We start from the raw sequence: 15,705 nt of genomic DNA, 5'->3' as shown, positions 1-15,705 counted from the left end.
AAAGGCTGTTTTATGGCTGTGACTTTGGCTGCAAGACTCTTGGCACTCCTGCAGAGAGAGCAAGTGTGCTTGAAATCAAGTTTCGTACTTAAAAGTCTGTCTGTGCTGTTAAGGAGAGCACAGCTCTAACCTCTTGTTGCTCGTGCTATTTCTGTAGCCCCTATGACACCAGTTAGTCCCTTTTGCTCTCGTGGAAGAGCCTGACTGTACCAGAAAATGCCCATCTGAATGATGTGGATGAGATTGCTGCTCCGTCTGCCATGACAGGAGTTGTGCCCAGCTGTAAACTTTAAAGATGTTACTTGTTTTGTTTCATACAAAAGCAGACAGCAAACCTCACTCTGGTCTATAGGCAGTCCATGCACTGACAGCTACTGTGTTTTACTTCTCTGAGCAGCTGGAGCTCAGCTTCATGAGATCAACCTGCCCATGGAACTACTCACTTCCTCTTCCCTCTTTCTTTTCCCTTTGTGTGTGCCATCCGAAGTAAAGCCTGGAAGCCGCTGAGGGTCTCCAGATGCTGGAGGAGCTGCAGCTTTGAAGTAGGCAATTGAGTTGGCTCTGCCCTTCTGTTCTCAGTTTCCAGGTGGCATCTTTCAACTGATGCTGCCATGACAGGGAGAAGAAAGCACCCTGGAAATGTTAAAAATCTGCTTCTTCCATGTGAGTTAGGAGATATTTAAAGGTATGTCTTCTTCCTAGGGCAGGGAGAGAGGCTGTGTTGGGAAGGCATAACATTTAGGTTCTGGTCAGGGAGTTGTTTTGGTTTCTGAGCTACTCTGAGACTTTTGACTTCACACAATAAACTCAACTCCAGTGCTAGGGTGAGGAAGAGACTCACCCATGATGCTGCTTTCCTTGTGTGGTAAGGTGGGAATCACAGGCTTTCCTTCCCCCTTCCAGGTCTTGGAAACTGCTACTGCTGGCCACAGTGAGCATGCAGGACAGTTAGGTCAAAGTAGTCAAAGTACATTCCTGGCTGAAGAGACCTTTCAAATTTCCAAGTCAGGTTTCACATAAACCGGTTTTTAAAGTGATGCTTTCCACACTGCTGTCTCCCCATCCTGCATATTCTCTGTCTAAACAATATTCTTGAATATATTTTTTTCTGTATTGTATGGATTAGAATGTTGTACCAACTTCCTATTCAGAAGATAAGAACTTCTTGCCAGTGTTGAAGAGGCAACAACAGTGTTGTCTCTCTGCCTTGCCTATGGAAGCTGGCAGCAATAATTTAATCAAGGCCTGAGCCAATCAATAAACTCTGTTGTGCCTTTTGAGTAACAGTGGCCTGTTCTCAGAGGCAAAAAAATATGGGGGAAGAGTAAATACTAAAGGCTAAATGGGATGGCTTGTTTGTCACTCTTAAATTTTTTCCTCTCTGTTCCCCCATTTCTCTTTCCACTTGTTTAAAAGGCCAGAAATTGAGGGGTTTATAGTGAGCCTTTCATTTGTCAACATTGTCCTATTCTCAAGATTAAAACAGCACAGCTCCCTGAGAGAGGGACTCACACTGATAACTAAACCAGGTTAACCATCTCTTGCCCTGTTTTGATGCACAGGCTGGCCTCATGCACATCCACAGATTGAAGTGCTGGTTTTGCAAGGGGTGTTCTGCATGGCTGTGGGTCACAGCATGTGATCAGGCTGACTCCTGTTATGTGCCTCTGCTCCCAACTCTCAGTGGAGTTTCCAGTATTCTGCATAATTTTCCGTTCCTGTGTTCAGTAACTGTGCTTCATTTCCTTAATGAGACTAACCAGCAAAATTGGAGAGATTTTAGCTGTGGGATATCAAACTCATATGGCACACGAGCAACCAGCTTCCCATCCCTGTTTGTCTTTGGCTCAAAGATTTTATTTGTAACTGAGTACACTTGTACTTTGTACTGTAACATCATATTGTAAATCCTTCATATCCTGAGAATGTCAGCCTGAGCTCATGGGTATTTGCTGTCTCTCAAAAGAGTGAGATATGCTACAGCTGTCCAGATTTGGCTATGGGTATAATGTACAATAACAAACTTGTGAGGAGCTATTATGTCAGCCTAATGAGTTAGGTTCAATCAGCAATACAGCAGACATACATAGACTTTGTTAACAGACATGAATATGGTATTGTAAAAGGACTGTGAAACTTCCTTTAATAAGTTTGCATAGAAAATTGTGATTTGAAATAATTTCTCCTTTGCAGAGTTGTTAGCTCCTTTACGCCTGTGTAATTGATTTACTAACACCTTTATTCTGTTTAAAAGTTATTTACATGCTTGACAGTATCTTTGCTATCCATATTCCTCATGTGTAAGAAGCCTGACAATTAATGCTAAGCTTAATTCCACATGTTTGCAGAAGGAAGCCCACAGATAGCTGTTAATTTCCCTTGGTACCTTATAAGCCAATATGTTTCTGCTATTTTATTTGCAAAATAAACACTGTACATTTACTTAATTATATTTGATGTCATAATTCCAGGTTTTTCCTTGGCCTACAGGGGCTCAGGGCCCTCAAGGTAGCTTTCCTCATTATTAGACAACAGTTGTATAGCTGTAGGTAGTAAATTATGATTGAAGACATGCATAACAAGCAATGCACAGCAGTTTCTGTAATAAAGTGAAAAACACACCTTTACAGTGAAAAAATGTAATTTTCCAAAGGGAAAGCATGAAGTGCAGTTCAAAATTCAAATGTTTATTTGCTATTTTGTCCTCTCTGAATGAGTGAATAATAATGTCTGCATTCTAAAAGGAAAATAATGAGTAACAGCATTCACAATGAAGTGGGACAGAGATTGTTGCTGCTTTTAATATATTTTTAATTTCAGCTAATGTTTAAAACTACTTTAAGGGCAGAAGTGACTTCCAGCAGGGTCTGGTCATACCAGTGACTGTATCCTCATGGACCAAACCCTCTTGGTAGATGGATATGTTGGTCTGTCTCCTCTTTGTTTCCATGCACTTTTCAAAAAACCTCCAAGGGTCATCCTTTATCCACAGCCCTCTACTCAACACAGTGCATCCTAGCTGCCTGAAACAAAGAGCTGTCCACATGGTTTTTTAATATATGATTTTCTTTTGATCCCACCTTGCATGATTGTTTGTCTTTCATAGCAACAGTGTAAGTGAAAATTTGGAAGTCTAAAATATTTAAAGCACAAGTTCTTTAGCCAAAGTTCCTGTACAGCAAAATTTGCTCCTGCACTTCTTATTGCATATCTTAAAATGTAGTGCTGGCTGAAAGAATCACATCATAATTCTGGTGACAGAATTGGAAGATGTATTGTATGCAACCAGCTCTGTATTTGCTCAACACATTTAAATACATGGTAAAATTAATTTATCAAGTTTTCATATTTATGCTTTCACTATTCATCATCAGGTTTCTGTATGCATTTTTGGAAGGGTCATTTTTGGGTCTAGTTCAAGCACTGCTGAACTGCTCTGATTTGTTGGATATGTCACTGGATATGTAGTTGCAATGCTTTGCTGCTTTTTTTTTTTCTTTTGCATTTTTATGCTCTGAAAGTAACATCTTTTTCTTTATCTTTTTTAAAGATAAAGACATTCCCTGCTGATACATCTAATCCTTTTTTCGATCCCTTTACAACAGTACCACAGTTTTCTGTAAGTAGAACGTACAAATAAAAAACTGTGTTTTAACACAATTCCAACTGATTTTTTTAAGTGTCAGAAATCTATGCACTAATCACTCCTCAAAAAAAAAATCAATTCCAAGTAGAAAGTAAGAGTATGAAGCAGTTAAATATTCCCATTATATAAAATGTTGCCTGCATTCAGACTTTGCTGCTTACTAGACAGAGGACTAAAAGTCAAAGGTCAAGGTTCACCACTAATGAAGTCAGTCCCAAAGTGTTGTTTATTTCAGGACTGTAGAGGACACTGGTGATGCTCCATAACCTCTTTACAGGGAGCAGTAAGGGAATGGGAAGATTTAGTCCTCTGTCCAGCAATTGCATGGCCTCCTGCCTGAAACCACCTGCTGTGCCATCACAAAGAGGGCCCCGATTTTTGTTGGATGTACAGCTGAACTTTAAAGAATAATAGTTGGTGTGTGAATGACTGCAATGGTATCCTTGTACAAACTCTCATGTTTACCCAAGAGCTTGAATCCAATATTGAACTTCATTCTTGTTAAATATTCACAGAAGATGTGACTTAGGGATTTTGGTGAGGTAAACTACATACAAGCAGAAAACAATTATCTGACAATTTAAAAAGTAAGTAAGTTTGAAATCTTGCTTTTGTGGCAGAGGCATTATGTAATAAGTATGACAAAAAAAAAGACAAAATTAACTACTCTTTAAAAAACACTCTGCTTATAAACACTGTGTAAAATTATTTATAATTTTAAAGTTACATTTGCAAAATGAAGCATTTCAGACTTTTACCTTAAATTTTACTGGTTGCAGCAATCTATATCTGGCATATAATCCAAGATAAGTTACTTCATTTACTGTTGGGTCACGTGAAAGTTCTGTCTGTATTTAATGATTTAAAGAAAGAGGCTTTTCTTTCACAATAAACCTGATCATGGGCTTCTATGTAAATGTGTTTTTCCTCCTCTCCAAATAGGTACTTTAAAGCCAGAGTTAGTTAGCCTTCCCAAGCTGTGTAAGTGCCTCAGTTGAGCTCTAATTAAATGCATTTGAAAGTATACCAGAATGTCACATCAATGTTTAATTATGTCAGCCAAGTCCAGACTATAAAATTTGATAAAACCTAACCCAAAGCTACAGTGCTTGTGTCTTTCACAGTACTCCTTTATCTAAGCAAAGCGATGTGGCCCCCAAAATAGCTTTCCCACTAATTAGTATTGATTGTCAGACATTATTTTTCTGTCTCTGACAGTTAGGATGAAAGCAAAATTTAGGAGGGCTATATAACATACATTTTCATAATTGTGGTGTCAGAACTCTAAAATATAAACAGAAGATATACCGATATACTTACCCACAGAAATTTCCATATTGCAGAAAATGGCTATTTCATGCCAAATTCAAATGGTGAATTTTTGTTATGTTCTGTCGGGGGAAAAGAAGCAAAGAAAAATTCAAACTAATCTTTGTGAAATCCCATCTTCTCCCCATAGATTGCCATTTCCCTGTGCAGGGTGGAGAGAAAAACTGAGATCACAAATATTTAAAATACCATTGCAATAAAAACCGAATTATGTATGATCCATCACGTGATTCTGTACATTCCTTTTAGTGAGTTATGTACACACATCTGTGGTGAACAAGCAGCTATCCATGGGGCTGCACAGAGATGGGAAAACAATTAGGAGAGTTAAGTGGCTTTCGTCCTGTGTTTCATAGCTCTCTGTCCCAGCCCAAAGGGAGGTGTCTCTCCACAGCAGCATTTTAGATCATCCTGATGCACTGCTGAGGGCCTGAAGAGAGCTACACCACAGGCAGGAGCTGTAAGGGAAGGGTAGCTAGGACTTGCAGGCACATCTAACTCTGATTGGTCTCCAGTCACGTGCAGACCCACATGGTAATGTTTGGCAATTGTTTTTCTTTTTTCTTTTTTCCTGTCCTTGCTTCCCCTTACCCTCCACTTTTTCCACCCGCCCACCCCTTGGAAGAAAACATTGGAAAGTTATTGAGCAGGAAAAGGATTATGAATAGTGATGTGTAGAAGGCTTTACCTTTCGTGTACAGCTTCAAATTTGGTGGTGTATATGCAGTTGTGTTGATTTGATCAGATGAAAAATTAGATGACTTTGTTACCTGGAATGTTTAAATATAAGCTTCAACCCAGGAACCCCCTGAATTTCAGAGATTTCCATAGAAAAATGGTAGGCATGATGGCCATATTCTCAGACATATGTAAGTCACATAGATTCAAATTAATGAAATTATATCTGTTTAGACCAGCTAAATATTTGGCTTAAGTGTACTGTGCAATCAGACATATGTATAAAAGGATGCTTTGGATATCTACTGTAAAATACTCATCCAGAGCAAACACACTATGGAACTCAAGGCAATTCTTCAGCAAGTGTAGTTTGTCATCACTCTGCTGATTTCAGTGAGGCTGGGAGAATTTACATCAGCTTCAGAGCGATGTCTTCTTCTCATGCCATAGAATGAGATCTGGCAGTCCTGGGAGCACAGGGATCCCATATGACATCAAATTTCGTACCCCTGCAGTTTGTTATGTTGAGTTTTAAAAGCTGAATTACAGAGAATTTTGAACAGGTCCTATTAGCCATTATTTACACACACAAGAGTTTCTTTAGTTGATTTCACATTTTTCCATTTTACTAATTTTGTGGAATTAATGGAATTCCTTTTGCTTCTGAGGTTATTTTGGATCATTAGAGATGTGTTTAAACATGTTAAAAAGTGACAATAAGCAAGCAAATCTAACACAGACAGTCTTTCCTGGGCTCAAATAGTTTTCCCACTGTTTAAACTTAGTTTGTGAATCACTTGCAGAATTTGAGAAATAATTAGACCAAAAAAAAAAGGTTGCTCTTGAAATAAATGCTTTCTTATGATGGTGACCTTTCCTCCTCCCTGCCTTAAACTGTAAACCAGGTTCAGAAGAAATAGTCACCAAGGAAGAAAGGTAGGCTATAGATACCAGTAGGATCGTGTTTTAATGACCTGTCACACTGACAATTGCAGTTGCTCTGTATTCTTCCCAGGTCAGACATGCACCACAGACACTAGCTGCTGTGGTTTGGCATAAGAAATAGCCCACACCAAAAAGCAAGACAGGGTTGTTTGACTTTTAGGGGTCCTCTCCCTCTGGTTGTAAAAATAGCCCTGTCTTTGCTCTAATATTGTTGTGCTGAAATACCTCACCTGAAAGACAGGAGATGGTTGCTTGCTGTCTGTCTTAAATCTGCACTTCCAATATTGCTTTAATATTGCCTTTCACTGGATACTGAAAGAATATTTCTCTTGAGGTATGTTTCAGTTAGCAAAAGTGGGAAAGAGATGGAGATTTTGAAACCTGGACTCCTAAAAGCCCAGAGTCCCAGCTGTTAACAAAACACAGAGTAGTTAGAGGACCCACCAGAAAATTGTATAAGATTCCTGAAGAATATTCCAGAAATCTCATGTTGTCAATATTCTGCATAATTTTTAGGGAAAATACAATAATGATAAGTGTCATTCTCCAAACTGATCACATTTTTTACCTGAATGCTGCCAGTGCCACATGTGTCATCCCACTCAGGGCATGTTGAAATCAGGCTGGTCCCTCAGGCATCCAAAGAGGTGGCTGTGGAGCCTCTGCAGAGGCTGCACTGAGAGGTTATAGGCACAGCCTCCCATTTGTTCTCATTCTTAGTTGTTGTTACTGTGTGCTTGGCAATGAACTGGATAGTGAAGGATGGCGAGACCAGTAGAAGCTAATCTACAATTTCTCTGTGTGTGTATACAATTTTTTTTTTGCAGGCAGAATTTGCAGACAGCAAGTTACAATGCTGTGGGGTGCAGTCATCTCCTAAGATTACGCTGGTGTCTCCATCACCTGTCCTGAGGTCTCTGGCAGAGACTATACCGACTCCAACAGTCCAGACAGTATATACGTCGCATAAGCCCATTTCGCTGGCAGACAGGTACTGTGCAGTTCTTTCACAGAAATACTATGATGTTTTCTGCATTAAATAAATCAGTCTGATTTCTCTTTTTCTGTCATATTTGCCATAAAGTGTCATTTTCTTTACACTGAAAGATTTTTGCTTGACTACTTCAGAATAGGTGGGTTATGCAAAGAAATATCTGTAACTCATATTCTTATATTCTGAACTAAAGAAAAGCCTGCCTTAATTAACTGCTGCAGCCAGCAGTGTACCATTTCTGTGACCAATGGCCTGGAGACAAAGCAGATTTTCCTCAGGCAAGTAATTTTGTCTGAACCACAAAAGTTTTAATAACTGCTGTTACAATTTGTTTTTTGAAATTAGATGTCCATGGGGGAAACCTGAGTTTGAGAAATGTCTGTTCTTCTAAATGAAAAACAGGCATTGGTTTTATTTCTTGTTCTTCTTTCTCTTTTTTTTTTTTTTTTCTATTTTAGTAATGTCAAACTACAGCGGTCATGTGATTTCTCAGGGAATCAACAAGCTATACCACCTTTCCACAGACAGACTCTTTTCAGTTTTCTATTCTTTCATCCTACTGGTTTTGCATGCTGACTTCTTATTCTATAATTTAATCAAAGCTGAACTACCCAAGCTGATAATTTACTGAATCTAAATGTGGCAGTGGATATAGTCAGTACTTCTGGAGCACAAATAGTTCAAGGCTTATGAAGAAAAAATTATTTATTTGACATCATAATGAATGAATCTTTTATGCTTTTGTATTCACAGTTGATTCCCATTTTTGGTTGTTAATTATTTTTGCAGCTGGTTAATTGCACCTGCACACTTATTCAACATTGCTTACTCATCTAAAAATTTATCATTCAAATGAAAAAGTAATTCTGAAGCTGTGGTGCTAAACTCAGCTTCTGTAAAATGTCTCATGCACAGGTGGGTGACTCTAACCCTGCTTGTCCATGAATGGGCTGCAGGGTTTCTGCAATGCAGTTTAAATCTCCAAACTGTTACAAGTGTGAGATACATAACTTTCAGAACAGCATAGTCAACAGTTTCAGAAATTGAATCACTAAACCAAGGCATTCTCTGGGTTACAAACCCTCTGGGCTCTGGAGTGAATTGGTGAGAGCAAGGACCTCAGGCTCTGATTATCATCCTGATATGTGCAGGACTGTGGTAAATTCAGCATAGCTATATATCTATATATATATCCCTCAATACCAGATCACATCAAGAAGCAGAAGGCTGTAACAGTAGTCTGTCATAATGGCATTTGCTGTAGCTCCTCCATTTTTAGAGTCCTTGTCCAGCTTCCTTTGAAATTGGTAGCCTTTAATGGGGGTTAGATGAAATTATAAACTGTTTTGCCGTGTGGATCTTTTAATATCCTTCTTCTTGCCTCTGTTTGTTCATCAGAAATATCGAGTGATACTTGTTTTTGAATCAGCCATCAGTTATCAGCTATTTCACTGAATTGTGTCTGACCTTTTTTTTCCCCTCCTTTGGTATTTTGAAAATGTTAATTATTTTAAATTGAAATCTGAGACTTATTGTTGTTCCCATAATTGGCTGTTTGTGCATTAATTACACAGTGCTGAGACTCTGAGGCGTGAACTTGAGAGAGAGAAAATGATGAAAAGACTCTTGATGACAGAATTATGAAACTCGCACTTCCATCAGATGGAGAATGGATTGGGGCCTTTCATGTGCCTTCTGTCTGTTTACATTCCTCTGCTTCTGTGTACTCAACATAATGCATCGGGAAAATGTGTGATATTCCTGGCTCGCCTGGATTCACCGCGGTTGGTTACAATTACGTCTTGGCTAGACTTTAACTTGAAGGAGTTCCTTTATTCATTTGCTGCTGGGAAATAAACCTTCAATCCTTTCTCTCTCCTGAGATTTTATACTATTAACACAATTAATTTCTGGTTTGGTTTTGGTAAATCTAGGGCAAAGAGGATCAGCAAGGAGCATACTGATTTCTATTGGGAAACACTGTTCTGTACATATGTTAATAAGTGCACAGAAATTAATGTTATGCAGAATATTTTGATAGTAACATAGAAAATATGTCATTTTGTACAACTGAAAATTGCAATGAGCTACTGCTATTTGTTAAGAGAACCATTTTTAAAGCAGAAGAATGATTATTACATCCTAACCCCAGGACTGTTAGTCTCCACAGAATAAACGGCTGTCTTATTAAATTCCTAACCGTAACCTTCCCTCAGAGATATAAGTAGCTGCAAGGGGGAGAGACACCCCACCATACAAATACACACACCCAATACTCCCTATAGCTTATCACCTTGACCTAAACCTTCAACAAAATCTTACCGTGTTTCCATTAATGGATGAAAAAAATCCGTTGTTTAAAGTAATTTGCTACTGACTTTCTAGCTTGATACTGACTTTTTTAAAGCAAGTGAGGAGCTTTACCTTCTCCAGTTTGCCTAGGCTTTAAGGCTAGCCCACGCTTCAGACATCTTCTGCCCCAGCACTGAAGGTTGCAGAGCCTCAGGGGTGTGGACGTAGCTCACATGAGGAGAATTTTTTTCCTTTCTGGGTAAATAAACCACCTTCCTCTCTGACATGAATTAATTGGTCCCCTTCAGGAACAAGAACAGTGATAGTTTAAGGCATAGCTGTGCCTATACCCATGTTTTTAACTCTACTAATCAGCATGTATGTCCCAGCAGACCTGTGCAGGGCTATACATCCCATTCACCTCCAACACCCAAGCAGCCTCTACATCCAGTGGAGCTATCTCAGGCATGAAGGGGGGTGAGTGGTCCAACACTAGCAGAGCCACAGCCGCAGGGAGGGAATTAATGGTACACAGGTAACGCTACCAACTGTCTCCTAGGGGAAAAAAAAAAGGTCTCTGTTTCCCCTTGTTCAGTAGTGCAGGGTCATCTAGAAAACTAACAATATCTGACTGTCAGCTACTCTTTCAACAGGAAAGCTTTTGTGCATTTTGTATGGCTGAAGATGTATATTTTTCTGTTACTCTGTACACTATGTTCTCTTATTTGTATTAAGATAAAATATTGCCCTTCATTTGGCACTGATTACGATGGCTTTATCTCAGCTTAAGCAGTTTGTTTGTGTGGAGGCTGGGAAGTGATTGCTGTGAGATTGGTTTTCCTTCAGAGTTAGCTACTGCTGTTTTTCTAAAATGAGGGTTCTGGAGAGCTTTGTAAGACTGTGGATTGCAGTGTGAAGGCACAAAAAATTAACATCAGGCTTCCCATTTAAATCCACCAAACACAACACTTTCTGGTTGCCATAAATTGGGTCAAAATACACAACACAACTTTTAGGTAGAAAATCGCATTCCAAAATTTAATTGAGTGTGTCAACATTAGCTGTGGGCGCAAGGAGCCACACAACCACACCTGGACTGTAGATTTAAGGGCATTCCTGTGACTTTTCTGGGTAATCAGATATAACTTGTATGCTGTCCACCTGCTAGATGCAGTGCCAGGACACTTCTGTTCCTTTTAATGCCCCACCCCACCAATCCAGGGTTCTTAAAAATTGATTAGGAACATTAAATCCCTGTGAGGAAATCAGAAAGGAGGGGAAAACGCACAAACAGAGAAGATTGCAATTTCCTATTACTCTTTTCTCACCACTTCCCTGAAAGTATTGGTGAGGGAGAAGCAGCAGCACATTTTGCCTGTGTCCAAATCACAGTGAGCATTTTAAAGAACAACTAAAAGAAAATTGCAACTAGCAATGCTGGTTTGGGAGAGGAAAATGAAGTAAGGTTGAGAATGGCACAGTGCTGACTAGCTCAGTCTGGTTTTCTGCCTGTTAGGTAACACTCAGTTGTGTTTGAACTGGCAACAGTTTCACAAAGTCATTGTCAAAGAAAACCCAGAAAAAAACCCCAACCAAACAAACAGAAAAAAATCTGAACACACCCTTCAGTCATACTGATTGCAATGGAGTGGATTTTAGGAACCCCACAATATGCCTTCAGGTTTGGGGGCAAAACACATCCATGATAGGACTGTCTGGTCACTTAAAGCAAAACCTTTTAGCAAAACTGAATGTCTGAGTCAGACTAGCCTACAAGATGGCTCATAAACAGTCTATTAGTTTATTGTTTATAATGCATCATTTTTGCTCCCATTGTATAAAATTTCTTCAGCTGAAACAGTCAGAACCAGAAAACAAGCAACATGAACCAAGGTTACTTTATATGGCCAAGTCTTTATAGCTGAGGCATGCTCTGGGATAGCTGAAGAAGGGCAGAGATTCCTCCTTCTTTTGTTCCCACCAGGAGAAGAGGGAAAGGCTCATGTGGCTGCTTAGTTTTTGTGGGACATTTTCTACAGAACAACTCCAAGTATGTTGCCTTGTCGTGTTTTAGTGTCTTATCCACTGGCTGCCACTGTTTCCTATTCTGCAGTCTAATGGAGCTTTATTAAAACTGTTTTACTGAAATCAAACTAAACTTTTAACTGTGGAATGTCATCATCTTGTTTTTTCTTACTACGTACCTTCTTCAGCCATGCTTGAGCATCTCAGTTTTCACATCCTCTGAAGAAACACTTCTGCCTCACCTCTGGTTGGGAATTACAGTGTTAGGACACCTGTTACCCAAAACTGCTGTGATCAAGACAATGACAACATGAACATATTGCAGAGGGGCAGATATTGCAGATTTGCTCCTATTATTTAACTTTACAGGTGTTAAAGGATACTCTGCCTGAAGGTATGTCTATATAATAGTGCAGAAGTATCTGAGCTAGCTTTAAGCTTGCATTTGTACTTGTGGCAGCATGAAGCCCAGCACAGGCTATCATTATCATGTACATTGACATGTGTAAAGATAATGCATTTGAACAGCAGCCTTCTGAAGCATGGTCTCCAGAACCGGTGACAGAAAAGGGTGGCTGAAAGGATTTTGTCTCTTCAGCTCTCCTGGGAAAGGGTTCATCTCATCTAACATAAAAATGCTCAGCTCTCACCTGGTGAGAGATCAAAGGAACTGTCTTCCGGAGGTGCCTCTGACTTAAGTGTCTACCTTTATTAAAGTTAAGTGAGATGAATCCTGCTTTCCGTCCCTCTGGCCAGGTCTACATTGCAAACCCTTGCTGACTCAGCTGCATCATCCAGGGCTCAGCTTTGAGGTATGGTTTGTGATCGGCGTAGCTGTGCCAGCGAAAGCCTCACGCATTGGGTGTAAATAAACTCCTTTTGTCAGAACAGCTTTTATCCCTTGTGGGAGAACAGAGAGCTGGGATAACAACTTGCAGTGGCATAAGCGCAGAGGCTTTGCTATAGTCATGCTCCATCTGGGAGTAGCTGGTTGATGAAACCTCCTGCTATAGCCATGCTGGCAAAGCTAATCGGGGTGGCTCTGGCGTTTCGCAGTGCCCCGAGTGATGCTCCGGCCCCCTCAGCAGATCCCAGCTTTTCAGCGTGAAGTCTCTAAGCAGCGGAATGCAATGTTGTCATGTTTGGGTGATTCCAGCAAAATTTATTGGCCATTTAAATAGCTATGCAAGGAGTTAAATATTTTCTCATTTTGCGGTCTCTTATGGAAGCCAACCAATTGTTTTTTGTGTGGCTCAGCTGTTTCCACTATTTTGTTTTAAAAGGAATAACTGAGTTTTCTTTAGAAATGTTGGTTGAGATTCCACACCTTTCTCAGATCCCTTTGTGTGTGCAGACTTTTCATGTTTCATAGACCCTGGAAGTGCAAAATTTGAAAATTAACTCCTCCAAAGTTTCAGTTCATGGCTTCACTCTCTTGCAACAGGATGCCTATGTGCCCATTTGAAACAGAGCTAGCAGTGCAGTGAAATGTTTCATTGGAGGCAGCATCATGTTTTGTTTGAACTGTTTACAAATAGCCTTTGCTTTTATTTATTTTTTTCTGAATACACTTCTGGTTCATTTGCTACAAAAAACCTACTTGTAATTATGAAATGGAATATTTTTTTTTTTTTTTCTTTTTTTTCTTTAATGTCCTGATGTTCAAGGAGTTTGCAATAAATATACTGAGACTGATCTGTAATTGCATGTAAGATTAGCCTCACAACTGTGTTTTGTAAAGTTAAGCGCCGTAAAAGAAGCTGTAGATGATGTGGAGAAGGAGGGAAGATAGAGAGTGAGTGGAGGAGAAGGCTTCTTTGGCAGCTGCAGCATTGAGTGGTGGGTAGCAGCTCTAAAGCAAGACTGCTCACACCATTTTGTTTCACCTGAGTAGCAGCGTGTATCATCAGGCAGTGTATGATGGCATTTTGTTGAAAACATGCCTAAAGAGAAACTTTTACGGCTCCGCTGTTTACCTGTTCCTGTATTCATGCCTGCAATAAAAGAGATGAAAAATAAATCACAGAGTCTGAGCAATTTGTAGTCAAACCAGTCATTTAGGAGGCAAGGGGCAACATGCCAATTAAAGGAAACATCTGCTTGTTAGGAAAGTGGATCCACCATCATAGAAAAAATTACAATGTAAATCAAAAATGAAGAGATAATTTCTTCATAAAACCCAGAGGGGTTTCTTCTGCTTAAAGTTACAGTCTAGTGTTGTAGGGTGTCAATTGTGTGTGGGGTCATCAAGTGGGGCACACTTTGCTGAATACCAGAGCCAGAAAACATTGGCAGGATTAAGGTAGACAAACACAAAACTTGGCAAGTTTTCGGGCTTCCATCTAGGGCTCAAAAGGCAGAAAAAAGTATTACTAGAGTGGAAGGGGTGGGGAGGAATGTTCCACACAGAGCTGAGAGACACCGGGTTGTTAAACTGCTCCATGGAGGAAAATTTAAAAACATACTCACCAAAAAAACTCAAACTAAGCTTGTTTACTGTATGTGTTTTCCAAACACAATTAAAACATTTCACTCCAATTTTTGCCCTTGATTTTGCCTTTCTTTCAATGTCTAAATGAAAAGTTGCTTCAGAATGAAACATTTCCCTTTCCTTCAAAAATCTCTAAATCAGAGATTTAGAGGCATTTTGACATTAACTTTCCCAGTGCACTTAGGAAATTATATCCTAGCAATGTTCACCCCATTTTCTGAAGTTGCCAAAACTCTGGATTCAGAAGGAGTCTGATCCCAACCCAATTTCTCCATCTGGATCTTCTTCTATTTTAATTCTCTGTGCAGGGAAATCAGAGGAGAAACAGCGCAGTGTTCTTCCAGCTCTACTCAATTTATACCAAGAAAATTGATTATCCAGACAGCAAACCTAGTTAATTAATTCTCCTTAATAAAGATCTTTGCTAAAGAGCAGTGTTCTGAGGTGCGGTGTAATGAGAAGCTGTGCACTAAAAGGTCGGCAAATACTCTTGTGGAATTCAGCTGCAATGGAGAAGCGTGGGGACTTCTGATGTAAATCTGAACAATCTTTTGGGTCATTATCAGGTGACTGATCTATGATACTGAGTTTGAAGTCACTGAGATTGATTGTATATCTCTGGAGACCTGCTTTCCCAAGCAGAAAACAGACTTTACATACAGGCACTGTTAAGTTGGGGCAGGGGAACAACAAGGCAATGGTTTCAGCCTGTCTGTGGTGCAAAAATCCTGTGGCAGCAAGGGGGTAGGAAGGCACCCATCAGGGTGCAGACACAGGCAAGGGGAGGGAACCCCAAGGCTCATGAAAGACAATGGCCATGCCTTTGCCAAGCACAGTGAAGCTTTTGGGGCTGGTCAGCACTGGGATCCCCATGCCCAAATGCAGCTAGACCTGAAGGGCAACCCTGCAGCAAAACCTGAGTCATGTTTGTGACCAGATGTGCAGGAGGATACACCAGGGAATGAAGGAAATAAAAGACCAACTATTGCCCTTTCCCAGCCATGCCAGGACAGGTTCATGGGAGCATCCCAACTTCTGGTGTCAGATGAGGAGAGCAGGCTTGCTGTTTTTGTGAGAAGATGGAAATAGGAGCAGTTTAGCTGTGGCATCAGATGAGTTTGACAACCCTGACCATTACAACTACATCTGATGTGCTGCCAGTAGCACATATGGCCTGTGGGGTGTCTCCTCACCAGTCTTTAGGGTCTATGATGGTCAGGAGAATAAGGGAAAACAACAAGAAGAAGAAACAACAGCAAGAACAGCAACAACCCACCCTGTCACCTGCTGGGCAGCCTGAAGGCA

At 40.1% G+C, this 15,705-nt stretch overlaps 1 protein-coding gene across 4 annotated transcripts in view; it reads left to right on the top strand.

Annotated features, from left to right (window-relative positions):
* EPB41L4B (erythrocyte membrane protein band 4.1 like 4B) overlaps nt 1-13,929 on the top strand; it is a 170,210-nt gene extending 156,281 nt beyond the window's left edge. For all 4 annotated transcript variants that reach the window (XM_064429992.1, XM_064429999.1, XM_064430005.1 and 1 more), the window contains 3 exons: nt 3,551-3,619; nt 7,426-7,589; nt 9,167-13,929. In XM_064429992.1, coding sequence (XP_064286062.1) covers nt 3,551-3,619; nt 7,426-7,589; nt 9,167-9,236 — 303 coding nt within the window. In that variant the 3' untranslated portion in view covers nt 9,237-13,929. The remainder of the gene's footprint in view (nt 1-3,550; nt 3,620-7,425; nt 7,590-9,166) is intronic.
* Nucleotides 13,930-15,705: the final 1,776 nt, after the last annotated feature.

The sequence above is a fragment of the Passer domesticus genome, chromosome 1, assembly GCF_036417665.1.
Source record: "Passer domesticus isolate bPasDom1 chromosome 1, bPasDom1.hap1, whole genome shotgun sequence".
Taxonomy (NCBI): Eukaryota; Metazoa; Chordata; class Aves; order Passeriformes; family Passeridae; genus Passer; species Passer domesticus.
This window is presented reverse-complemented; position numbering and strand designations above follow the sequence as displayed.